The sequence below is a fragment of the Tiliqua scincoides genome, chromosome 11, assembly GCF_035046505.1.
Source record: "Tiliqua scincoides isolate rTilSci1 chromosome 11, rTilSci1.hap2, whole genome shotgun sequence".
NCBI classification, from domain to species: Eukaryota; Metazoa; Chordata; class Lepidosauria; order Squamata; family Scincidae; genus Tiliqua; species Tiliqua scincoides.
This window is the reverse complement of record NC_089831.1, coordinates 17,721,635-17,749,246: the sequence shown is the minus strand read 5'-3', so window position 1 is coordinate 17,749,246 and position 27,612 is coordinate 17,721,635. Positions and strand designations below refer to the sequence as shown.

General features: G+C 47.4%; 1 protein-coding gene across 1 annotated transcript in view; it reads left to right on the top strand.

Annotated features, from left to right (window-relative positions):
* The window catches only part of ARHGAP32 (Rho GTPase activating protein 32), a 161,829-nt gene extending 134,589 nt beyond the window's left edge, over positions 1-27,240 (top strand). Inside the window, exons 14-24 of the mRNA XM_066639519.1 lie at positions 4,841-4,943; positions 6,559-6,703; positions 7,739-7,821; positions 13,125-13,232; positions 15,144-15,289; positions 17,739-17,940; positions 19,255-19,400; positions 20,708-20,782; positions 21,533-22,408; positions 23,083-24,086; positions 24,991-27,240. Coding sequence (XP_066495616.1) covers positions 4,841-4,943; positions 6,559-6,703; positions 7,739-7,821; positions 13,125-13,232; positions 15,144-15,289; positions 17,739-17,940; positions 19,255-19,400; positions 20,708-20,782; positions 21,533-22,408; positions 23,083-24,086; positions 24,991-27,240 — 5,138 coding nt within the window. The remainder of the gene's footprint in view (positions 1-4,840; positions 4,944-6,558; positions 6,704-7,738; positions 7,822-13,124; positions 13,233-15,143; positions 15,290-17,738; positions 17,941-19,254; positions 19,401-20,707; positions 20,783-21,532; positions 22,409-23,082; positions 24,087-24,990) is intronic.
* The last annotated feature ends 372 nt before the right edge of the window (positions 27,241-27,612 follow it).

The following is a 27,612-nucleotide window of genomic DNA, read 5'->3' as shown; positions in this document are numbered from 1 at the left end:
TTTAGCTCAGTAATCCGATGCCCTGCTCCATCCAGCATCAGGCCAGCAGCTTAGTGACCCCAGTTCTGTTGCAACTGACAATATGCCACTCACAGTGCAATCCTATGCATTCCTCAGAAATGAGCCCCATGAATTTCAATGGAACTTACTCCCAGGAAAGACTGTATAGGATTGTAGCCTTACAGCCCAATTCTGAGCTGCTCGTTGTAGTGCTGCAGCAGCTCCAAAAATGGCTTCCGCGGTATCCTGCGCGCACCTGGAGACAGTGGCAGCTCCTCAGGTGAAAGGGACATTCGTCCCCTTCCCCTGAGTAAGGGAAGTAGCCCTGCAATGGGGCTATTCAACTCTGTGGCAGCTCTTTAGCTGGTGCAGAATCAAGAAACCTCATGTGGGGCCACAAGGCCCGACACAGGGCTCTTGATTTGGCTGACCTGAACTCCACCGGTCCCACTCTGCTCCCCCCACTGCACCTTCCCCCCACCCTCTGCCCGCCCCGGAACACTTCCTCTCCGCCTTCCCCCACACCCTGACATACCTCTCCGCCATCAGGCACTTCGCATGGAGTGCCTGATGGCAGATCATTGACCTCTGACTGGTGCTGTCCCAGTATGGGCTCACCCTGGACCAACTCCGGTGCTGGGCCAGCGGTAATGCCCGTAAACATGCCTTATGTTTGCGACATTGCGTGCCTGCGGTGAGTCATCATGTGCTTCATGATTAGGCCTTAAATCTAGTTAGAAAGTTCTTTTACCTTTCAGGCAAAACCCACAATAAAGGATGAGATCATGAGACATTGGCAGAAGGTGCTTTTGTGTTGATCAGGTCTGCCCACAGGCTCTGGAAGGAATGCAGAGTATAGCTCAAAGCTAAGATCTTAAAATATATTGTCCTGTCAGGCTTGCCTCTTTATGAGAGGTGGGCATGATGTTTCATTGCCCAGAAGACTTGTCGGATGCAGGAAGTCTGTTTGTTAAATAAATGACAAGACAGCATTCCTATCTCGGGTATTTTGGAGAATCCTTTCAGGATATGTTATCCAGTCTTAGTGTTGTAGGAGACATGAACATAAGAAAAGCCTCGCTGGACCAGACCAAAGGCCCATGTAGTCCTCAGGAGCTTGTTCCAAAGAGCACCTCATCCTTAGGTCTTTGTACCTAAGGTCAGTGTCAAAGCATTTGTGTTGATGTTTGGGATGCTTGTGTGATGATGTTTGGGAGCTCACTGCATCAGACAAACTAACCAACTTTCTAGCACCGAAGTAAAGACAATGCAGCTCTGAGGTAAGGGAACAAACATTCCCTTACCTTGAAGAGGACTTTGTGTCTGCCCCCCCCAACTGCAGGATGCAGGACATGCCCCATTGGTACAGCTGTGTCAGAGCTGGAAAGTCGGTTAGGATTTGAACCATAGATGGACAGATCTGTGTCACACTCTTAACTGTGTTGGAAGAGTGATGACTGTAGAATAAAAACGTCATACAGTAAAACCAATACAGGGAATTCCATTCTTCAGATTGACACCCTTATCTGTTAGTAATGTGGTTGCATCTACCAACCCAGTTTTGATTTGTGTCTTGGCTGTGAAGCCAAAGAAACTAAAGGCTCAAATGCCAATGCAAGCATGCCCAGGATCTGTGCCCAGCCTCCCCCACGCGGATACCGAAAACTGCGGATAAGAGCAAATGCTAAACTAAGCAGTTTGCAAATCCCCCTCCTCCCTTGCACAAATTACTCATCTGTCCCATCTGCTTGCAGGCCTAGTCCTCTGTGCCTTGTTGTCTACAAAGAATTACAGGAAAGGTTTGAAAGGATGAAAAGAACAGGATGCCGTGGGAGGGGGATGTATATTTAAGGGTTGTTGGGTTGACGTAGTTAACAGTACAGTTGTATTTCCACTTAAGGCTGTTGCTGCTGCTGCTGCTGCAGCCCAGGGGCAAAAGGGTTAATCTCCTAAGCAGTGTGGAGCCTATGGCGCCTGTGTTACAGGTCGAAATCCCCGCATGGTTAATAACCCATTTCCTCCTAGGGTTATACTGCTGTGTAAACTTTTCAGAAGTGGTCCAATGTTGTGATTGGGCAACACAAAAAAGAATGAGAAGGGGGAGCGCTTACTTGTTTGCATCATGAGATTGGAGGCAGATAAACAAAGAACTTCTCTAACCCAGACTTGCCTGTTGGAGGCAGACGTCAGGTTCAGGAAAGAAAGGGAAGGATTGGGGAGGGGGGGGAGAGATGAGCCAAAGGCCCATCTAGTCCAGCTTCCTGTATCTCACAATGGCCCTCCAAATGCCCCAGGGAGCACACAAGACAACAGACCCAACCTGCATCCTGGTGCCCTCCCTTGCATCTGGCAAGCAGAGGCAGCCTGCCTCTAAAACCAAGAGCTTGCACATGTAATCTGTAATGAACTTCTCCTCCAGAAATTTGTCCAATCGCCTCTTAAAGGCTTCCAGGCAAGATGACATAACTATTTCTTGTGACAAAGAGTTCCACAAACTAATTACACGCTCACCTGCCCTATTGAGCATCAGTGTTGTTGTTATTACTACCACCTTAATACCTTTTCCAAAAGATCTATGTCAAGGAATCCAATCATTCCAATGAAATTTTAACCACGCCTTCCTATTTGGAAGAGTTTTGGAATTAGCCATGCTCTGGCACAGTTGACTGATGATATGTTCCTCTTATCCAGTGTGACAATCAGAGGAGGGAATTAACTGTAAACCAGTGGTATCTGGAGGGCAAATGAGGCCACTGTGTATGTATTGTCTGTTCAGTGCTAATTCCCATTATTTTGACATGGTGAGTGAGCTAGTGAATTGAACATACTGTGATGACTGCACTCCACTGCCACCCCCCCTTTCCCCTTTCTGTTTTCCACTCCAGCGCCATCCCCCCCCCATTTCCCTTTCTGTTTTCCGCTTTGGCTTGATGTTAAATGTCACAGTAGCGTACTCCTGAAATTTAATTATGACAAATACAGCACTCGCCATGCTGTTTGTTTATAAGGCTAGAAAGCTCCAGGGGGCAGAAGCTGTGGAAACATGCTGAGCTTGTTCTCTGTGACACAGTGCTTCAATTAGGCAGTCCAGGCAGATGTTCTTAGCAATGCCAGAGACCATTGGGAACTCATGCTACATGTGACTTAATTTTGCACAGAACCCCAGCTTCCCCCTGCAGGAGGATGGTGAAAGTTTTAACCAGAACGTTTGTGTGCTTTACATCAGATCCTCTATTATTGTTTCAAAATCTGATGCCAGTGTTTTACTTGTCCATACCAGGGGTGGGAAAACTTTCAACTTTAAGAATCCTGGACCTTTAACAATTGTGTAGGAGGGAGAATTTCAGCAGGCGCAGTTTGTAATCTGTGACACCATTACCTTCCCACTGAGCTGGTACTTATTTATCTACTCACATTTTTACATGCTTTCAAACTGCTAGTTTAGAAATTTTGGAAGGATATTATACTTAAGTATGCTCAAGAGCAGTGTTTAGTGTGGAATTAAAAAGATGCTTGTAAGCCACTCATGAATAAAGCCGACACAGTATGTATATAAGTGTGTTTTACTAATGAGCATAAGAGGGTATTTCTTAGAAATTATTAGAACTTGGGATCATCTGAAATTGATTCTCAGGAGGTTCAGAACTAATAAAATTAATTCATTTTTCATGAAATGGATAATTAACTTAATTTATTGTTGCAAGTTGTGATGATGGTCATAAACTTTGATAGCTTCGGTAGAATTTACACTGATGGTAAGTGTGTCTATCAATGGCTTTTGTGCTAAGATACTTTAAAATGGGAACTCTGTAGAATTAGAGTGACACCAGATAGGGTGAATGAGCATAAAAAACTGCTATTCATCTACTTGACTTCCTAGAAGTGTATCTATTTGGCCATCTTAAATTATGTGCATAACATGTATGGGTCAGTGCAATATTCTAGACCTCCTGACTACTCCTTTTTCATTAGTATGCAATACATGCATGCGCAATATAAGCAGGATTTTTAAAAAGCAATTAAGGGGGGAGACGTGCTAGAGGATAAGGCAGGAATGGTAACTGATTAACCACAAGCCTAATGAATAGGTTCTGCCTGTCTCTGGTGTAGAACAGGCATATCAAAAGAATCCCCATTGCACAAATTGCAGGAGGAATTTACAGTGGGCCCTCCATAATCCATGGGCTTGGCATACGCAGATGCTGAGCCTGCTGCTGGAGGACCTCAGAGGGCCTCCTGGACTCACGTCCTGGAAGTTGCCAGCGTGAACTGGAGGTAACTTCCGGTTGCATGCATGAGACTTCTGAGGAAACCAGGAGGCCATGCATGACCTCCAGAGGTCACATGGTCCACAAGTGAGTCCCTGCAGCGGCGTGACCGTAGTCCCTCTGCCTCCGTGGATTTATTTATCCATATAATTTTGTGTCCTCGGGGTTCTAGAACTGATCCTCTGCAGATACCAAGAGTTCACTGTATAAATGCTGACAGTTTCAGAATCAGAGAATCGGTTTAAATAAAGGACTGGGGGTCCATACCTGTCCTATGGCTAAAATGTCTCACTAAAGCTCCGCATGGCTGGAGCTTAAAGATGACCAGTTCCACTTTGGATGTACAGTAGTCACAAAAATGGTTCTTAGTTATCTTAAAACCCTGCTTACAAATGGCTTGGGCTCAGAAGAAAAGAGAAGCGCCTGCTGAACAAGGTTCTCTATTTCCAGCTACTTTTGAGACATGAAGACACTTGCACAAAGGATTTCTTTGTCAGGAAGATCTGTTACGGTCCTTTTGAGGACTAGCCCATTAGTGGTCAACTAACATCGCTTTATTTGCTTCTCTTAAGTCCCCCAGGTGCTTAAGAGTTGCACTGAGTTCATTGAAAAACATGGCATTGTGGATGGAATATATCGACTGTCGGGGATTGCATCCAACATCCAGAAGCTACGGTATGTTTTTTGTGTTGCAGTTTTCAAGTTCAGAATATGCTAACATCAGTTCTGTAGTATGGCTTAGGGCAGCACAACCCTGAACATACCTTCGATGCGACGCCCTCCGTGTTGCAGATGCGCTGCCTCCACCCACCCTCCAGAGCCGTTCTGGGGGCAGGTCTCCCCATGCTGAGACTCCTTGGCACTTCAGAGGCCTCTGGAGCACCTTTAAGAGTACTTCTGGTTCCATCAGGAAATTGAATGTACTGTTAAAGGCACACCAGAGGTCTCAAAAGGTTTTTGGAGTGCCAAAGAAAGTCATGCTAGGCTCTGCAGTGAAGGTAAGAATCCCGGGGGGGGTGCATGTCACGGGGGGGGGCTGCGTGTTGCAGACCCGGCCCTGGGAAGGCATGGGAGCCAGGCCCGTTACTGCCGCTAGGAACCCAGAAGTAAGTGGTGAAGATCCTTGTTGCAATGATGTCGTCGCCAGTTGCCTCCAGGTTGGAGACAGTAGAGCTGCACTGTAAGAGCTCTAGGAAGGGCAGATGGGTAGAAGCCATTCAATTGCCTAAAACCTCACCCACAGATCTCTGCCTGCCAAGTCTCTTACCGCCATTTTCAGCACTGCGTCAGGTGCTCACCGCCAGGCAGTGAGGGTCCCGCGCCACCCCTTGTTTTCACTACACCGCCCCTGGGAGTTACGCCTCACAGACTGGGGACCGCTGAGTTAGGGACACCTGCCTCATTTTCCATGTGTCTCCATAAACCAAAAGCATATTATTTTGTAGGGGCGGTAAGCGGTTGTATTGCTCTGGGGGCCACCATCTATGATTTCAGAATACAGATGGTTATTGTCTGTGGGACAGCAAGTAATCCCCAGGCTGATTTATGCCTCGTGTGGAAATGACATTCAGAAACAGCCGTTGCCTCTTCTCTGACCCCAGTTGTCTGTCTCACCGTTAGTTCCTATGTGTCTGCGTCTGGCTAATTTGAAACAGCAATTATCCGGCAATGAACACCCTGGCCGCAGAAAGCATGGTGTCTTTGTTTTGTGGTTCTGTGTACATTGACACTTACGTCTGACCCCCGACACCCGCCTCCCTGGAAAACCAAAGCCAGTTCTCAAGGATTTTCATCCTAAAATTATTGGTTCTATGGATTGTACCTGTCAGGAATCTGCACACAGTGACTTAGTTGGCCTCAGATGTCTCATTATGTTCATAATTTTAATTCTAAGTGCTTGGGACTAGGCAGAAATCTGATTTTTATTCTAACAGATGGGGAACTATACCCCGTCAGGCATCTGTCACTTATAATAATTTGATTTGCCCGTATTTGGGCTGCATCCACATTTAGTGCAAATCATGAAATCACTTCAATAATAGTGGCCTCCACTTTACAGGGAATCCATTTTCTGAACAAAATAGCCAGCTATAAAACCACCTAAAATTGCCCCCCCCCCCCAAGAAGTTGTTTCACCCTGTAAAAATGTGATCTTGCAGCACAGACTCTTGTGGCTTGGGGTTTGAGGCATTTATGTCTTCCTGTAAATGAAGCCCTTGTTTTCTTTTGATTGGTTATTATCCCTGTTTTTCTCTCCTTCCACCTTCCCTCCATCCTTCTTTGTCTTCAGGCACGAGTTTGATTCTGAGCAAATCCCTGACTTGACAAAAGATATCTACATCCAGGACATCCACTGCGTGGGCTCACTCTGCAAACTCTACTTTCGAGAGCTCCCCAATCCCCTGCTGACTTATCAACTCTATGAGAAATTTTCAGTAAGTGCAACCTGGAATTCTTCTTTCATTTTACTGCTTGGCCATTTGTCATATTCTAGAAATAGATGCTGTTTTTATTACATTAAAATATGTATTTAATAATTAAATCACAGTCTAAAAACTAGCGGACCACCTTGCATATATCTTACATTTTTATGAGGATTTTATGAGGATCCTCCTTCTGGTGCCACAACCCACCTCATCCTCCATGGTGGGTCACAACCCACTGCTCCCTGTCCTGCCACAAAGTCTTAATGGGAGTCTCCAGACTGCCTGCAGTAGCAACCCAGAATTAAACTGGAAGTCACAGGTGCAAACTGGGAGTTGCTTCCAGTCACTTCTTTGAGGCATTTTGAGGCCTGTGGAGGGCGATGGAGTGGGTTGCGGGCTCGGCACATGCTGGAAGCAAACTCCAGAGGCTCCCAGTAAGGCTTTGTGGCACTGCAGGGGGCTTCAGGTCGCGACCCACAGTTTGGGAAACACTGATTTATATCTAGGACCTGGACGTTCTGGGTTCAAATGCCCACTCAACGAGTTTCTCTTTGAGTGGGCATTTGACCCCAGAATGTCGAGGTCCTAGATATAATTCAGTGTTTCCCAAATTGTGGGTCGTGACCTGAAGTCCCCTGAGAAACTCATTAAGTGGGTATTTGAACCCAGAACTTCCAGGGCCTAGATATAATTCAGTGAAATTCGCTGAGTGAGCTCAGACAATCTCTCACCCTAATCTGCTCCATGGAATTATGAAGAGAAAATTGGGGGCGGGGGGGTAGGGGGATGATATTTGAATTGTTCAGAATAAGCATGGAAAACTCATGTAATGCCTTGTGCCCTGCATTGGAGGTAAATTCCTGCCTTGCATCACACAGCTTGCTAGTTTGAATACAGATGATATTCATTCTTGCTCTGTCTCATTGAATGGGTGATGTCTGTGCTAGTTGTCTCCAAAGCAACCATTTGAAAGCCACCCAGTGTTGCGATGTGATACACTGCAACCAGTTCATGATTTGGTTTAACTAGCCATGTTCCTTCTAGGATGCTGTTTCTGCTGCTACGGATGAAGAGCGATTAGTGAAAATTCATGATGTCATTCAGCAACTGCCCCCACCTCACTACAGGTGCAATCAATTTTTAGTTTCTTAGTTGTTCTTTTCTCTCTCCAATAAATAACTTGTGCTGGACTGTGCTGGTTTTCCTGGGATGCGGGAAGCGCCTACGACAAAATTCACATTCTGTTAGGCACAGAGACCTGAGCGAATGTCTTCCTTACTCAAGTACTTTTGATTATGTAATTGCTTACTGAATCTGCATTCTTTAAAAGGAAGGTTGGCATTTTCTATGTGCTTTCCAGTTCCTACCCTGTAAGATGGCTGGCTCACTGAGGCAGCCTTATTTTTGCACATATTAAATTAAATGGCTGGATGCATGCTGGAAGGATTTACAGCCGCATAAAGTTGACTTCTCTTTTAATTAAATCACCAACAAAACACACACAACATCCCTCCTCTGCATAATCTCAGTTGACATTATATAAAATCTGCTGGGGAAGGGAGCGGCGAACAGGGAGCTGTAGCAGAACTGACTTAGTGAAGGGAAAGGGAGATTATCAGATCTGTGGGGTGTTTTAACGGAGGGACTAAAGGGCACCTCATAGTAATGGGGGGGTGGGAATGAGGGTGTGAAATGGAAAGAAATTGCAGGACATACAGGGGACTTGCCTTGCCTTTTAGGCAAAACTCTGCAAACGTGATTGCATCAATTAAGATGAGCTGTATAAAAATACTAAGGCAAGCATAAATGGGCCTGACTGTAGCTTGGAGAGCAGATGTGCTTAGTTGTCAACAGTGTAGCTCAGCGAGTGGGACATTGGCATTTGCCCACACAAAGAACGACCAGGGAATGCTGGCAAAAATGAGTCAGAAAAGCGGTCTGGGGATCTGGAAGACATTTCCAAAGCTTCCCCAGGCTAGGCGTGGAATGCTTGGCCTGCTCTCGCTACTGGAGGCACCCAGAATCGGGGCGTGGTGACGATTCAGCAAAATATGAAAATCTGCTCCTTGGTCGATGGTAGAAAGTGTCTCATGTCATTTAGTTGTTCTGCCCACTGCCATGCGGTCTGCACATTTCATGCGTGTGGATTCAAGACCTTCTGGAGCATCTGTGGTTTGCTTGGGCTCCCTCCCCCCCCCTTTTTGTTTTTAGACATACTGAAACCCATCTTTAAGTGGCTGGTGTCTGCTGTTGCTGATTTAATGTTAAACCTGGTAGATTTGTTTTCTGGTAGTGGGGCAGAAAGCATGCACCGTAGACCAGTGCTTCTCAAACGTTTTAGCACCAGGACCCAATTTTAGAATGGCAATCTGTTGGGACCCATCAGAAGTGATATCTTACATACATAAGACTTTTATTGGCATAGAAAGTGATATCATTAACCTGGAGGTGATGTCATGGGCCCGAAGTGACATCACCAAGCAGGAAAATTTTTAACACCCCCTAATATGTCAAAATCAAACTAAGTAAATTAAAAGTTTACAATAAGTATTTAAAATAAAGAAGAAACCTCCTAAGCAGTTGCTGATCTGTTTAAAACAAAAACAAACAAAAAAACCATACATCCCAAAGGCTGCAATCCTATCCACACTCATCCATTGACAATCATTGTTAAAAGCATATACATAGTAACCTGTTAAATGTACAGATCCAGCATTTCCCCGAATAAGAACATAAGAACAGCCCCACTGGATCAGGCCATAGGCCCATCTAGTCCAGCCTCCTGTATCTCACAGCGGCCCACCAAATGCCCCAGGGAGCACACCAGTTAACAAGAGACCTGCATCCTGGTGCCCTCCCTTGCATCTGGCCTTCTGACATAGCCCATTTCTAAAATCAGGAGGTTGCGCATACACATCATGGCTTGTAACCCATAATGGAGTTTTCCTCCAGAAACTTGTTCAATCCCCTTTTAAAGGCATGCAGTCACATACCCTGCTGGCATCAAGTTTAATGTACTAAAAATAAAATGTGCATTGAAATGATTGGGGACCCGCCTGAAATTGGCTTGCAATCCTTCTAGTGGGTCCCAACCCACAGTTTGAGAAACACTGCCCTAGACTGAAGCTACAATCCTGTCCACACTTATCCTAGGGAGTGAGTTCCATTGAACAGAACATGCACAGAACTGTGCTGTAAGAGCACTGAACATCACCAGTACAAGGATAAGGCCTTTTCAGCCTTATCATTAATTTCAGGTACCTAAACCCTGCCTTGAGCCTTCGGCTTACGTAGCTGGAATTTGAACGGATTCTGGTTTACAGTTATTTTAGCTGCAAAGTGCGTTTGTGTCTCCGCCATCAAGACACACTGCCATATTATTTAATTAGATGAGCATTTCCTAACCGGTGATACATGAGGTAGTAGCCAGAAGTACGTGCAGCAGCCCTGGACAGCCAGCAGCAAGACCACAGTGTGAAAAACAGTGGTCGGAGGCTCTGTTTGGTGCTTGAGAAAAGCCCTTTCACCCGCCCTGAGCCTCTTACCAGTGTTTGTCATGTCTGGCCACCCAACCTGGAAGTAACTGGCAATGACATCACCTGTTATTTCCAGATAGTAGGACCATATGAGGTGATATATCGGGGGGACAAAGCTTGGGAAATGCTGAATTAGATATGTGCCTTCAAATCCCTAGCTAAATGTTTCTCTCTTGTTATATTTCCAATCTCAGTTCAGCAATATCTCCTCTATTTCATTTTTGTGTATTGCAGAACCCTTACCCTTAACTCTGTGGGTTAATCACATTCCACCACTGGTGTGTGTATTTTTCAGTCAGCCACCTTTCCCAGCCATCAAACAAGAAGCAGCAGACAGATTCTTTTGCAGTCCAACTATACTGTTGCAGTTGTTTGAGGAAGCAACCAGTACCATGATCAGACTTAATTTGCAGTCCCCAAATACAGTCTCTGGTTCTGACTGCGGACCTGAATTGGTGGGGAAGAAAAAAAATTCAGAGGGATTTGAACTCCGCTTTTTCCGGAGGCACCTGTGCTTGCTTGCTTCCTCAAACAAATACCAACCCCAAGTAGTATTTGAAAGGATTGTTTACCATCATCTAATCCAAATCTGCTCACAGAGACTTCACAAAAGCTAATGATTTTTATAAAACACATTGGATTTTCCACCTGTTTCGATTATGTAAATTCCTAATGGTGCTTTATGGCCTTCGTGTTTTATGACCTCACCTAAGTGGCATTTTCCACCCGAACAAAAGCATTTAAAGAAGATAAATGTATGTCAGTGGATATATGTGCATTTTGCAGTGCACGGTTTCCTGGGAACTGCGAAGGCTCCCTCTAGTGCCAGTGATGAAGTTTCAGTCGAGCTTCCTCACTGTCACCATTCAGCACTCTAAGGCCCAGTTTGTATGCGGCACTAAAACCATGATTTAATGCTACATAACAAACCTAGGAGAGCCACAGGTTTGGGAGCTCCTCCCTCTTCTCTTATACAGAAGGAGGAGGAGGATGAAAACTTAGCTTTTACATTAGAACAAACTATGTTTTCAGACATGTGAAAACTAATGTTTGTTCCAACTCCGGTCTGTTTAAAAACAAACAAACCAAACTCAGACTGTATTTGGATATCTCGAGTCATTAGCAACCATAGTAAGAACAGATCAGAGTTATCAGAGTTCCATTCATATATAAATGTGGGATCAGTTTTCTAATGGAGAAATGGAGAGGAAAGTGTGCTTCCCCATGCCTCCCTGTGGCTTAAATCACGTAGCATTAAATTGTATCTTAGTTTTGTGCTTGAACTTTCAATGGATAGTTAAAGGATAGTTAGAACTTTTCTGTCCACTGTTAATCCCTTTGGATACTTCATACTTAATTGGACAATGGCTGCCTTGGCTGTATCTTCCATGTTGGGTTTTCTATTGCTAGAGGGCTCGGGGCCCAATCCTGAACCCTCCCAGCACCGGCGCTGTGCTCCAGCCCTGGGTGTTGCAAACGTGCCGTAAGACACATCTACAACACCTGGAGAGGAGGGGCCACCTGCACTGGGCCAGCGGCAGTTGGTGCTGGGCCTCAGCACCACGTGGAGGGAGGGCTAGCTGGCACTCCAGTAGTGCCGGCTGGCAGTAAGTAGTTTTGGAGTGGAGTGGGAGAAGGAACCAGGGCAGAGGGAGAGAGTGGGACCAGCAAACCTCTGCTCTTCTGAATCCTGAACTCCGTGTTGGGCCAGAAGGCCTAACACAGGCTCTATCACCATTTTTGCACCAGCGAAATAGCCTGCGCAGACTTGAGAAGCCCCATTGCAGTGCTTGGGGCTTTCCCCAAGGAAACCTCTGGAAGCCTCAACAGTGCCGCTGGATACAGTGGTAGCTGCTTTGGTACCATTGCCCCCAGCAGAGCAGCCAGCTTCAGGATTTGGCAGCCCGTCTCTCTTAGTTGTGACGTGTGTGTGTGTGTGTGTGTGTGTGTGTGATACACACACACACAGTGGTGCCTCACACACCGAAAAACTCGCAAGACGAAAGCATTTTTGCAATTTTTTTCTGGTGACTCGCAAGACGAATTTTTCTATGCCGTGCTCCGCAAGACGAATTTTTTCTATGGCCGTGCTTCGCAAGACGAATTTTTAAAATTAAAAAGTTGAAGTTTTGTACTTGAAATTTTTGAAATCCTCTGTACAGTATGTATGCCTTTAAAGAGCACTTAATAAACACTTTGTAAACCAAATTTGACTTTGTTCTGACTTATTTTGCCCATAGGAACGCATTAATTAAATTTCAATGCATTCCTATGGGAAACCGCGCTTCGCAAGACGAAATTTTCGCAATACGAAACGACTTGCGGAATGAATTAATTTCGTCTTGCGAGGCACCACTGTATATGCTACCACAAACAAACAAACCATTTCATGCACAATACAATGCAGCTAAGGGATTGAGGTTCTAGGATGGGATTTCCAGAAAACATGCAGTATAATGCATTTTTCAATGCGAAAAACCGCCATGGAGCCAAAAAGCATCAAATGGATTTTTTTTCCAGAATGTACATATGTTTTTATCTTATTGTCGAAGAGTTTAGCAGTATGATGAAGCGAAGTCCATCTGTGTAAGATAGCCTGCCTGTCCTTTAGAACTGCAATGCAATCTATTGGGTCACGCTGCATTTTTCTTGTTACCAGAGAAAAAGCAAGTCGTTCTGCCTCCATTTATGGTGTAATCAAAAAGCCCAGTTGTGTATTACGGTGTAATAATTTTTCAATAAGAATACTTTGCCCAGGATGTATTTTTCAACTGCTTTCCTCTTGCTACTTAATCACCTTTACATTGATTATTCTCGCTTGCAAATTGGAGCATAGTATATTAAATGCTTTTATTTCCTCCTCCCCTAACTAAAAACTCTCCCTTCTTTTCCAGAACACTGGAGTTCCTGATGAGGCACCTGGCACATCTTGCCGATTACTGCGCCATCACAAACATGCACACTAAAAATTTAGCAATTGTCTGGGCACCGAATCTCCTGAGGTACCTTGAGGGGGTCTGAATGGAGATGTGGTATCTTAGCCAGGGTTTTGAGCACAATTCCCCAAATGTCAGGGAATGTTATGCATCCCAAAGGGGTTTATACATAACTACAATGTGTAATACAAGTTTATCAGACCCATTACACTCTGTAGCACAAAAATTGAATTATGTTGAATTTTTACAATTCAGAGGTGCTGATTCCATTGGTACTCTTAGTTGTTTTTTTTTTGTATCCAAATTTTTTTTAGTTAAATCTTGTGTTCTTATCCTTCCTGTTGCCTAATGCATTGTAATACCCATCGTCTGTTACAGCTGTACAGCGTAAATTGTGGCTAAGTTATTGATGCTATGCCAAAAATAGCGGCAGTTTTGAAATCCTCACACCAAAATGAATAAAGAAACCTCAAAATATTCCTCTAAGCATGAAATTATATGTTTTGTTTGTGTTATTGAACGTAATGGAAACTTAGTGTGGCAAGTTCAGTCTTGTTCCAGTGCCTAAATTCTCATTGTGTGTGCATGTGTGGGTTGGTGCCACACCCAAGCTTAAATTTTGCCAGGGAGGAATGATCCTCCTCACCCCAGCTTGGCTGCATTGTACAGAAATTGCAGCAGCTGGAACATCAAAGCACAGACGGAACAGAAGGGGTCCTACAAACTTTGGAAGTTGGGGAAGGAGGTAGAGTGACTGCCACTTCCCTCCCTTGAGAAGTTAAGGGGATTGGACAAGTTTCTGGAGGAAAAATCCATTACGGGGTACAAGCCATGATGTGTATGCGCAACCTCCTGATTTTAGAAATGGGCTATGTCAGAATGCCAGATGCAAGGGAGGGCACCAGGATGAGGTCTCTTGTTATCTGGTGTGCTCCCTGGGGCATTTGGTGGGCCGCTGTGAGATACAGGAAGCTGGACTAGATGGGCCTATGGTCTGATCCAGTGGGGCTGTTCTTATGTTCTTATGTTCTCTAACAGCAAGATGAGTCTGTCATTCCTCTACCAACTGAACAGCTAGTTAGCCCAGCCTTAGATCTTGTGAGTTAACAGCAAGGTAGGGCTGGATTATTTAAAAGGCTGACAGGGAGTGCCCCAACCTGTGAGTAACCTCAGCAAAAGATTCATGTAGTCTTTTGATTGAGCTGTCTTTGGATGGGGAATGGGAGGAATGGATCCTGACTTGGTCAGCCTCCAACAGGACCACCATTACAACTGCCGGTGATATTTATTGCTCAGAGGTGGTCCATGCATGAAGTGATATCTCGTACGGTCTCCTGCTGCACATAGATAGAAAACCTTTAGGGAGAACTTGGTCTTTCCACTATGTCCACGTGAGTGGTCACCATTCACACTATCTCTCCATACCTCTGTGAGGGACAGACTGTTTAAGTGCTGCTTGCTTGATTCACATAGGACAGCTGTTTCCAAACTCACCGGGGTCATGGCACCCTCTTCTTCCTGGCTTTCCAGGGTGCTGCTTTCTTAGGTGGTGCAGGAAAACTGGAAGAAGCAGCCATGGAGGCATCCCGTGGCACAGTTTGTGAAGACAAAGGAGCCTAAAGTTTTTGTGTTTCCCATAAAAGGTCCTTTCCACAACAGAAGGGGTGTATGAGATGCCTGCTCTGGTGAATGTATCCTATGCAACCTACACCACTTGTCATTCCCTCCCTGAAAAGCTCCTTTTGGTTGCCAGTTTGCCTCTGGTAGTACGTGCCCCCATCTGTTCTGCAGCCTGAGGCAGTCACTTCAGACAGCCTCATGGATGGGCCGGCCCTGTATGTACATTGGAAAGAGACAGTGCCCTGCCGCATGTCAGGCTGTTAGGTGTCACATTAACAGGATTTGAGCAGAAGCTGGCCCAAATTTCCGTTTGCCTGTTGCTACCTCTAACGTTTCCTATGTCTTATTTTTCCTTAGGTCAAAGCAGATCGAGTCCGCTTGTTTTAGTGGCACGGCTGCTTTTATGGAGGTGCGAATCCAGTCCGTCGTGGTGGAATTCATCCTCAATCACGTGGATGTCCTTTTCAGCTCCAAACTCAGCTCTGTTATCCGAGAGAGCGCAGGTATGTGTCCCGTCCCGTCCCCCCCCCCCCGTCCCCCAAAGCAGAGATCTGATTAAAATTTGAAACGGCCCAGTAGTAGCAGGCAAAACTGTATACAGAGCAAGAACAAAGACTTTCCCCTTCACACCTGGTTGCCTAAATGAAGGAAGGCAGCCTATTTTTGTAACCTGTTCTTTTCTTCATTGCAGACACTGCTCATTTTTAAAACAGAGGTGCCATCATTTGGCCCCAGAAAATGACCCATCAGGGTCCATAGAGCATCAATAAATATTTAGCATTTTTGTTTCCAAGACAGCTTTTAGTATTTGAGGCTTGTGTACCAAGTTTTTGCGTCGGCACAGCATACTCTCTAGCAAATGGCAGGCTTTCAAGTTAAGATAAAAGGATTTCCTTAAGTGTTATGGAGTTGTCTTCTACCGAGTTAAGCCAGCAGTCATCTCGCCCAGCATAGCCATCCTTGGCTGCTTATGTCCCCTCACTTGGGCAGTTGTTCCCAAACTTACCCGGGTCATGACATCCCTGCTGCCTCTTCTTCCCGGCTCAAATATTGTGAGATCCAAGATGGTGGCACCCTAACCTTGTGAGATTTGGGTGCCACCATTTTTGATCTTGCAAAATTTCATGAGATCCAAGATGGCAGTGCCCAGGAGAACATATAGGAGGAGCCACCAGGAACATCCTGCAACATCCATGCAGCGATAACCTAAGGAAACCCCTGCCCTTGAGTATTACCTTCCCATCCATGTTACCTGCGACTCTTTAGTCAGGAGTAGCAGGGTCAGAAGTTGGGAACTTGTACATGCAATGGGTGTGCTTTCTTCTTAGTCATTGTTTTCATTACTGAAGGGGAAGGGAGGCTAGATGAATGAGTACACGTTACTACTCACTGAAACCATGTTGGGAAGTCAGCCACTGCTTTCAGGTCCACGTTGTGTCTGGAATACTGCATCCTATTTTGAACAGCCCCAGGTCAAACCATGCAGGCAAAAAAGAGTAAGCAGGAGAAGTCATGGGACCTGACCTTAAATGAGCCAATCCTGAAAGTGCTGGACCTTGTTGGCTTAGAAAATGCACTTGCAGCACTTTGCAGTTCAGTTGAAACTGCAGAATTCACAAGGAAGGACTGCCATAAATCCTGCTCCATTCTTGTGCTTCAATGCAGGAAGAGTCTGTTAAATTACACTATCCATCCAGCCTTAACAGCTCAGCATTTAAAGCCTCTGGGCTCTGGAATGATGCAGGGTGGACCCCGGCTCTGTCCTTGGCCTTGCACATCTAGAAGATATTCCAGTCATTACCATTTGAAACCACGCAGCATATTTCCGATGAGGCAGGCCTTTATCCATGGACCTTCAGCATGATTCTCAGTCATCACTCATTCCCCAGACTTCTCAGCACTACTTCCACTTTTCCTCTCTTCCCTTGATATAGTCAGCTCCCTCTATGTCCTCATTCTGGATTTTCCACCCAAGTATAGAAGGTTTGCTGTGCTTTGAATGATGCGTCCCCCCCACCACGTTTTACTCTCTTCAGAGTGCTAAGTTTTGGCACTACATTTTGTAGAAGGTGCACTGTTGTGATCCAAACATGGTGTAGTATAACCTTTCCCAAAGTGTGGGTCAGGAGCCCATGCGAGGTGGGTGACAGGCTAGGCCCTCCCGCTCACCCTTTTGTTCAAACGTCTCCAAATAAGAGCCATTCTGGAGACATTGGGCAGTCCTGGAGGCTTATTCCAGGTTGCACTGGGCTGGTGACCCACACCACCAGCCTCCACAGGCCTCAGAATGACCCACAGAAGCCTCTCTGGTTTTCGGAGACAACTTCTGGGTTGCCTCTGAAAACTGAAAGTGGCTTTCTGAGGCCTCTGTTTACCATTCTGAGGCCTGTAGAGGCTGGTAGAGTGGGTTGCTGGCCCGGCATGACTCAGAAGAGGCCTCCCTGGGACCAAAAGAAGTGTTGCAACCCACCATGGAGAACATGTCAGTTGCAGCGCTGATCAGATTGTGAACTGCTGGTGTAGTATGGAAACTTGGTCCAAATCCCAGAGCAGAGTGGCCAACTCTTTGGTTAGGCAAGGTGTTTCCTTACACATCACTGGGTGGTTGTGATGATCAACTGGGATGACATCATCTGTTCAACCCAGAGCACTTTGAAGGATGGGTAGGATGCATCTACGAGGAGCTGTGATAGAGGAGTGATCCTACCTGCTGAGCTGGTTTTAAACCAGATGCCTTTATGTTTGTGTGGTATGGATGGAGCTCGTAAATGTCCCGCTTCACAACAGATGTGTGAACTGGAGGACACAATCAGCTGCCTTTCATATTTTTTTGTAAAAACTTAAAGCATCAGGTCCAAAACAATTGTTCCAGCCTCTGGAAGCTTGTACTAATTTTGCATTTTTGCCCCCCAGCATCCATTGTTCATTTTTTGTCTTGGCTTTCTCTTCCAGGTCATAGTTCCTTGTCACGGCCCAAATCCTTGCTGGTATCTTCTCCTTCTACAAAGCTTCTCACCTTGGAGGAAGCCCAAGCAAGAACTCAGGCTCAGATAAATTCCCCGATTGTACCAGACAGCAAGTACATCGAAGTGGGCGAAGGCCCGGCTGCTCTACAGGGAAAGTTCCACACCATCATAGATTTCCCCTCTGAAAGGTAGAATAACGTTTGCTTTGTAAAATGAACTCGACTTATTCAGTGGGGGGTGCCTTATAGTTGCCTGTACAAGTTGTTGGCAACCTTCAGTCTCGAAAGACTCTAGTATCGCGCTCTGGATGGTGATTCTGGTACAGCATCTAGTGTGGCTGAAAAGGCCGATTTGGGAGTGACAATCCCTTCCACACTGGGAGCAAGTGCAGTCTGTCCCTGGTCTGTCTCCCTGGCTATGGGCCTTCCTTCTTTGCCTCTTTGCCTCGTCTGTTGGCCAAGTGTCTCTTCAAACTGGGAAAGGCCATGCTGCACAGCCTGCCTCCAAGCAGGCCCTCGGTAACCGAGGAGGAACCCCCCCAGGGCTACCAATTTCTGTAGATATTGGGGTCCATGGACAGGCCTCACAGGACCTCTTGGACACGACCAGAAGTGCCTTCCAGTCACATCCGGCAGGTGTTTTGAGATGTGGGGAGGCCACACATACCCTGCAACTCAGTACGCCTCCTGGATGCAACCGGAAGCGGCTTCCGGTCGAATCTGGGAGAACCTTTTGACCCTTCAGACACGGGCTTGGTACCTGCATTAAGTCAAATCAACTGTTGCCATACTCATGAATTTGGAGGGCCAACTGTACTCATGATGTACATGATGTACTACCTCTCTAAAACCTGCTCTCCAATAATCCATAAACTATATATTGCTGTGTTTACTAAAGAAGCTCTAATCTCCACACACTGCTATGGGTTAATTTCCATCTTTCTCAGTAAGAACCTGTCACCAATTCCCAGCTATCCAGTGGACTTCTACCCAAAGGAGCTGACTTGGGTGGTGGGGACATCTTTCTCTTTTTATTTTAAGCAGTTGCAATGGGTATGCATGTGAGTGAACATCTATTTAATTGCCCTTGGGTCTGTGTAAAGATCTGAACCAAAGGCTGGGATAGGGAGACATGCTTACAGCTTTCCAGTGAGAATCACGTAGTAATTCTAAAGGGGGTGGTGGTGGTTTTAAAAGGTCGATTTGGGAAAGATGAGATGGAAAATAATTTTTTTGACAATGTCTCCAAGGCAGTCAGATGTCTCTTGACTGCAGTGAATGCTGACACATGAACTGGACTGCAGGCACAGTTCAGGTTTAGATGTTCTTTAGTACCACCTCCATCAGGATACACTTAGGAATTTCAGGTGTGCCCCTGTTATATAAAGAATATGCAGCAATATATTGCTGTACTCGACTCTTTTGTAGTCAGGTGCGGTTTGCACAGTTCAGAACATTCCAACAGCCTCTGCATACACAACCCTTCCTGCTTTCTCTCTCCAGGAAGAGGCCACCCAGTAAAATGAAGAAGTCGCCTGTGGGCAGCTGGCGTTCGTTCTTCAACTTGGGGAAGTCGTCCTCTCTCTCCAAGCGGAAACTGCAGAGGAATCCAAGCGAGCCCTCTGAAATGAAGACCATAGCGCTGGCAGGTAATCCCATCCCTACGCAGCCTATATGTTGAAGTCCTGAGTGTGTGCATTTGTTTCCCCCAGTTTGCCTGGTTTTGGATTTTTATCTTCGGGTGTATGTTGTCAGTCAGAGCACTCGGTGCTAGTTTTAAACTAGGCTAGTTTCCGATGGCTTGGGAAGAACTCTGAATATGAAACAGCACACTCGTTGGGCAGTATTTTTGGTGAGCAGCATTTTTGGTGAAAGCATTATGGCTTGTAATTCTACCTGCACTGGGTAATTGTACCTGCACCCCCACCAGGTAATCATACTGCACTGAGTTGACCGCCCCTGGTGCCCAAATGGATGGATGGTGGATAGTCTGAAGATCATTCTGATGTTCAGTTTGTCAGGTTCTAAAAGCAGGAGCATCAAACTTTTTTCATACAGTGGGCCAAAGAGCATTCGTGGCCCCTGCTGAAGGCGGGAAGTGACGTCATTAAGGAGGAAGTGACATCATTAAGTAGATAGTGAGGAGAAATAAGCACTTTGCGCTCAAGCAGGAACTCATTAGCTGCAAATGACAGCAGAGAAAAATGTGCAAACCTTGATCGTATTTTCATGATATTGGAGAGCCCAGTTATCACGACGGTCACCCTTTGAGCAGCGCCACTTCTGCCAAGGCATCACTTTGCAGCTCAGGAACTGTGAGCCACAGAAGGTAATGCTAGGAGAGCTCAGTTACCACGAGGCCTTGATAAAAAGCTTCTGGAGGCTGGATCCAGCCTGCAGTCCTTATTCTTGAAAACCCCTGTTCTAAAGATTGTATCATGGGACCAAATTCTCGCCAACTTGTTGGATTTGAACAATGATTGGGTGGTCTAAAGATTTCTACAAAGTCAGCTTTGTCCAACATACATTTATGAGTTTGTCTATTGTTCAAAGGTGGGGGGGGGAGCCTCATTGTGCGAGCACTCACACACCCCTCTACTAACAAAAAATAAGTAGGAAGTTTTGGCTAACGGGTTGGTAGACTGCAATGCTGTGGACTTTTAAACAACACAGCAACCATGCTGTTGAAAGCTTTGAGTGAGAAAGAACTGAGAGTTACATATCACTGTCATAACACTCTAGAACTCCCAACATTAAAGCTCACGTAATAGGAAGGAATTGTCACTTAATAGCTTTAAGCGTAGCTGGGCTTTCGTTTTCAAAGCGGTGCGAGGATAGAAAACCCCACTTTTGTTAAGAAAACGGCGTCATCTTTCTGATAAAGAGAAGCCTACGTGTCTCTGACACTGCACCCATCTATTAAATACTTCCAACTGTTTTATGTTTGGCTGTGTAGGAGGAAGAGGAGACAGCGGGACGCTGCGCTCAGCAAAGAGTGAAGAGTCCCTCTCATCTTTGCACGCCATCGACGGTAAGGTGGAAAAACATATTTTGTCAGGCCAGCTGCATACGTTTCAGAAGCCAAGCTGTTTTCCTTTTCTTAATAAGCCTCGTTAGTCCAAATCTGCTTTTACTGAGAGATTTCAGAGAGTCATTCTCCCACTCATTAAAAAAAATTCACAGGCATTTGTTACTTTCCAGTTCTAGCAGAAAGAATAACCAAAGGATTTTGGAGGGGGGGGGAGAGGAAGAGAAAGGAATCTAAGCTCTCATCTTGTGAAACTAAGGCAGTGGTTTTCAACCTTTAGGAGTCCACGGACCACAAACCACGTGCAATCCCTCCACCCTTGCTCACAAAAAATGCAATTCAATTTGTAATAATTAAAGAAGTTTTATTAGAGATTTATTAAATGTATTATTTATAGAGAAGATTTGTGGATTGCTACTTTTGTAGACAGCTGTGGCTGCAGGTGGTCCGTTCACCACCACCTTTGGTGGTCCGGAGGGGGGCACACACGCACTCACTTGGCCAGACACTGGAAGTGATCAAAGGCGTTTGTTTTTTTCCTGAGACCTCGCGGACCACTTCTCAGGGTCTTGCGGGGCCACCTGTGGTCCGCAGACCAAAGTGACATTTTGTGTTCACTCTGATTACAAAACAATGGAATGAAATGACTCATTTGAAATTGATCTACCTGTATGTAGCATAATGAGCAAAATCCCCACTCGTGTGACAGAAGCGATCACAGCACTGACTGACGCCTGTTTTCTTTCCTGCCAGGTGAGTCGAAGCTGTTTCGACCCAGAAGACCCAGGTCTAGCAGCGATGCATTGTCTGCCTCCTTTAACGGGGAACTCTTGGGGAACATGAACCGCTGCAATTCCTATGACAACCTGCCCCACAACCGTGAGAGCGATGGAGAGGAGGGGCATATCCACGTCCCAGCCCTCATCTCTCCCAGGTCCTCAGAGGACGTTGACCTGAGTCCACCTGAGATTGGTGTGGCTAGCCTGGATTTTGACCCCATGTCTTTTCAGTGCAGTCCACCCAAAGCAGAATCTGAGTGTCTGGACAGCAGCACTTCCTTCTTGGAGTCAGTAGACTTTAGCAAGGACAAGCATGGCACCTTTAAGAAAGAGCTGGACTCGGGCAGCCAGTCTCAGACCCCTGGCAGTGCCACGAGCTCTGAACCAGTCTCCCCCTATCAAGAAAAGACCATGAGTCCCTTCTTCACTCTAGACTTGAGTCCTACGGAAGAAAAATCAGCCAAACCCCAGTCTTTCTCCGAGAAGGTTGCCCACGCCTTCTCCCCCAAGATGGGACGCAAGCCAGTCAAGTCTCCACCACCTAATATATCGGAGCCGGTCTCCTTTGCTTTGCCCAGTCGGATGCCAGATGTTGTCATTGGAGGATTGTCGTGTGCTCCAGACTGGACAAGAGGAAGTGTGGGCCCCTGTGAAGCCATCATGAGCAGGTCTCCACCTCAGCTGGTGGTCTCGCCCTTGAAAGCCAGTGAGTTGAGACCAGGCGAGGGGTACCAGCCAGAGTTCCAGAGCCCAGGAGAGGCTAAGAAAACCGAGCTCCAAGAAGAGGTGGAAGAACCCCTAGCCGGCAGTAGCCAGAGTAAGCCTGTACCTTCCGGACAGACGCCGCCAGGTACAGTCTGTTTTCCTCCATTCTTTCTTTAAGTTCCCAAGCGACCAGCTCTCTCGCTTCTCTGCGTGCCTTTAAAAGAGTAATAAAAAAACCAGAGTGTGTGTCTTCCAGAGCATGTGGAGGTGGCTCAGGTCTCGTAGAGGCAGTAATGGAACCCCCAAGCTTCTCTGCAGCCTCCTTGCCGCGCCAAAATGCTTGAATATTTTAAATATTCCCTATGTCTTTCCACTCTTTCGTAACGCAAAGCAAATCTCTTGCAGCTCAATACGCCACCTGATAAACTTCCATTTTTTTTTAAACTAAAATAAATAAGTAAATGAATAAATGTGACTACACTTGAAGAAGGGACCTTTTTGGCCCAAAGTAACCTCTGATTTAAATGGTACAAAAGATCCCGCCAGCAGATCTGAGCTTTCTGCTTTCTGCATTACCTGTCTGCACAGGAGCCTTTAGACAATCTCTCGCACTATTTTTTTCACGCCGAACTGCTGTCCTGTTTGCATGCATGAGAGAGAGAAGATGCACTTTTGTCACACACCAAGGAGTTGCCACTGTGAAATATGGGAAGAATCTATTTTTCTGTAATGGGCTGTAGGAATTGCTCGCTCTCCTTGCAGGATAACGTAAATCATTCTCTTCTCTGTTTTGTTTTTTCTGCTCTTCCCTCCCATTAGGAGCAGTTGCCCTGGACTCCCCCCAGGATCCCGTTCCAGCCAGTTCTGTCTCTGTTGTTGTCCCTCCACCACCACCTCCAAAAAACGCAGCACGCATTCTAGCTTTAGCCCTGGCAGAGTCTGCCCAACAAGCCTCTGTTCAGACCCAGAAGAGACCGGATATTCATTCCGACTGTCCCAGCCACACACAGACGGAGGACGGAGTTTCTCTGTTAGAAATGTTCCATCCTTATTCTGGGGTTACTCCAGAGACGCTTCACCTGTACACTGCTGCGCCAGGGAACCAGCTCATTTTTCAGGCCACCACACCTGGGGAGCATCAGAGAAGCAGCTTGCCTGCTGAGCAGGGCCTCCAGAACAGTAGCATACCTGAAAGTAGCGATCGCCTCCCTGCTGGCATGCCTGGAACCCAGGACCACCCCCTTCTCCCTACCGCCATGCCTGGGGATGAACACGGTGGCATCAACATGGGCTGGGACCACTCCCACTTCCGCCCTTGCACATTGGGCAACGCACACCACCTTGCCCACTCTGTTGTACCTGCGGACCAGAACCAAACTCATCCTTGCGCTCCAGGATCAGGTGATCCGGAACCACCTGCACCTGAAACACCTGCTGACGACCCACACCTCCATACCTGTCCCTCTGTGGATAAGAGCCAAGTCCAAGGCAACAAACTTCATTGTTCTGCCTGCACAGCAGATGATAAACTCCAGTTTCTCCCTCCCACCTCAGGGGAGAAAACAGCCACCACTACTGTGGGATACGTGACAACTATCCAGACGGCCACAACTGAAACGGACCCTGGAACATCCAGCCAGACTGCACCTCCGCCACCTACCACAGTCCCCACCAGCAGCACATGGGAAGAACTTGCTATCATGACTGCTCAGCACATTCTTGCAGCCGGGCAGCCAGCCCCAACGCAGAGACCAGGAGATCCTCAGCCAGCTGTAGGACAAACTCCAGCCACAGCCACCAAGCTGTCAGGTGGCTTCAGCCAGGTAAACGATGCACAGATTCCTATTTTGCCCAAACCCTGAAGATGACAAGGGCTTAGGAACAAAGACTGTGCGCCTTTTCCTGAACAGAAACATTCCATTCAAAATCCTGATTACCTCCCCTTTTATCTCCCCCCCACCCACCCACTCCCCCAAGTGCTGATTTTAATTCTTAATGCGCACTGTCCACACACCCTGAGATGGGCAGCAGGTGGAAAGCACGCCTGCCTCGGTGATATCAATCTGTTTCTCTCCCAGGGGAACTTTGAAAATTTGAACTTGGCTGCCAGTCTCTTCTAAAATAGCTTGTCACAAAAGGTCAGGTTATGGAGCAGGCACAGAGAACTGCAGTTTAAATGGGTGGAAACGTGGACTTCACAGAAGAGTGGACAGGACCGTGTGGTAGGAAGTCCAGCTTATAATAAGTGTGACTTTTGCAACAGCTGCCGGTGTCAGCAGATGGAACCACAGTCACTTCCTATGTTCTCCTCCCTTTAAATAATAAATAAAAACCAAAAATTTTTTTTGGCAGATTTCAGGGATTTTTGTTTTGTTTTTTTTTGTTTATGAAAATGAGAAGTGCAGAAAGCAGTATTATGCGTTTTTATTTCGTTATCACCTTTTCCTCCCACCTCTAGTGAATATCTAGGTTCAAACGTCAACTTGTCATTGTCGTCATCTAGGTTGTTAAATGTCAACTAAACGTGCTAGTTACCACCTGGCTGTACTTGTGGGGGTGGTCTTATTCTTCCTCTGGACTTAGGGCCATCGCCCAGTTCCCAGTAGAGGAAACAAAGTCGGTTTAGCCCACGCCCCGGAGGACACTCGAGTCTTGTGTTCAACTCTGAGCGCATAAAGGAGGCTGGGGTCACAACTAACCTGTCGTCTGATCTTTTTCTTACAGCAGGTACGTAGAGAGGCGGCTCCAGAGAAACCATCTGAGCCCACAGCAGCCGAGCCAGCGCCCATTTTTGTGACCGAGGGCAGTGCCACTATCCAGTGCACATCTGCCATTCCTGTGGCCACTGTCCATTTGGAAAAGCCCCGAGAGAGCACCAGGGCTCCTCCTTTGCACGTGCGTTCTGAATCGGGCCCAGCTCACTCCTCGTATGGATTTACGCCACCGGTCCCACCCGTGAGAACCATGGAGAGCAAAATTGCCGCAGCCGTGCATTCCAACAACGCCGAGGCTGTGAATCCCACCATGTACCATTCCTTCCTGGCTTCCTCCGCAGCGCCGTCATCGGTGGAGGAGGCCCCGCCACCCCCTCCCCCTCCCCCACCGAAACACTCCTCCCTCCAGCCCGTGTATTTCTCTCATCCCAAGTTGGAGAGCACCCCTGAGCCCTCGGAGAACTATGCGCATCACAAGCCTTCCTCCGCGCACCAGTACCGATCCGACAGCATCCTGCCGCATCTCTATCACAGCAAATCCGAGCAGCACCCAGGCTACCCTTCTCTGTCAGAGCCCCCTGTTTCCATGAGCGCCAGGTATGGCACGTATGCGACGCAGGGGAAGAGCTCTTCGGCCCATTACTCCAAGCCTCGTAGCCGGGTAGAGTATGTGTCTTCCATGAGCCCGACAATGAGGAGCACAAGTTACACGGAGGAAATGCCCCCCTGCCCCACCATTCGGAGGGTGCAGTCCTTGCACGTCCCTCCTCCTTCCACTGTCCGCTCGGTCCCCATCTCCCGAACGGAGGTCCCTCCTGATGATGAACCCCTCTACTGCCCGCGGCCTCTCTACCAGTACAAGCCATATCAGCCCCACGCAGATTATCACGTCACTCAGCTGCAGCCTTACTTCGAGAACGGGCGTGTCCATTATCGCTATAGCCCCTACTTGAGCTCCTCTGGCTCTTCCTGCTACTCCACCACAGACGGTGGGCTTTATGACCTAGACACCTATGGGACAATGAGGCTGAGGCAGTTCCATCCTCTCCCCAGCAGAGATTTTGCGTCCTACTCCAGGATGCAGACCAAGAGTCTGTACCGCTTTCCGGGCCTCCCTCCGTACCCGCGGGGAGGCCTCGGTGGCCACTTGGCAGGCAAAGAGCACAGCTTCATCAGCAGGGACGTGCCCCCTGCCCTTGACGTCAAGCCCATGTACGTCTCCTGGGACTTGGAGGATATGGAGAAATACCGCATGCAGTCCATCCGCCGGGAGAGCCGTGCCCGCCAGAAGGTGAAAGGGCCCGTCATGTCGCAGTACGACAACATGGCCCCCTCGTTGCAGGATGATTTGCGGACTGTGGACGTCATGCACCTGCGCAGCAAATCCGATCCTGGGAAAACTGGCCTCCTCACTGTTGCCGATGGGAAGGAGGGGAGGTACCCAGGCAAAGTGGGGACACCTGAGGGCAGTGAGCGCTACTGTGTGCCACACCCCGAGCCTGATATGGACAGAGCCCACTACCACACAGCCTACGGGAATGGGCCGTCGGAGAAGCCGAGCCTTCCTCAGAAGCAAAGCAGCCTCAGGAGCAGAAAGCCGCACGAGGCGGGTTGCAATTTGGTTGAGCACAGAATGCACCTGGCCCACGAAATGAGCCATAGGCAGCTTCTGGAATCCAAGAATGGGCCCCCTTACGCCGACTACCGACCAAAGGGCCACCAGGAACCACCAGAGCCTCTGGGGTATCAGCACTCCGGTGGCAAGTACGTGCCCACCAACCACGATGCCTTGAGACTGAACCACAAGGAGGGCAATTTGGCTGAGGACGGGCTCGGCGTGGACCGGCTGCGAGCCAGGCCGGCTACTGCTACCGAGAAGCACCCCAGAGACTGCTACAAGGAGGGGGAGCACTACGTGCAGCCTATAGGACCGCCCCCCAAGCCGGAACGGAGCCACAGCCTCCGCCTCCAGCACCCCGAAGGCACTGAGCGGGACGCTGGCCCCCTGTACCCTTACCAAACCCTTGGCAAGCGCCAAAACACTATGAGTGTGCTGTCCCAGTATGATAATTTAGATGATTACCATACCCTGCCACAGCACCAAAGAGGAGGGGGTTATGCCGGAGGAGGAGGTGGCGGCGGGTTTGCTCCCTCCTTTGCTAACCCACATAGCAGGACTTATGCCACTGCCTTGGGCCAGGGAGCCTTCCTCCCCACGGAGCTCTGCCTACAACGGCCCGAGACTGAGATCCATGCGGAGTAAGCCCAGGGGCAGGAGGGATAGATTGAAAGCAGCCTCTGCTGGACAGTGGACTGGTTTATTTTTTCAATGATACGTAAGAGATTCCCCTCCCGACTCCTCTCCACCAACACAACTTCTACCATGATTCCCCCCTCCCCCCCCTCAACTCTGGGCCCTCCAACGTCCCCAGACAGCTTACTGGGTTTTTTTATATATATATATATAGGAAATGTATAGTTTTCTTCATGTTATTTCATGGTACAATCATGCAGGCTCTTGTCCAACTTGAAGACGAAACCTGTCGTGAGGAAGAGCAGGAATCAGGGCAGAGATGTAGAAGTTGTGCTGTGAAATGGTTCTCACTCTCCTTAAGGTTTAAACATGCTGTCTTTT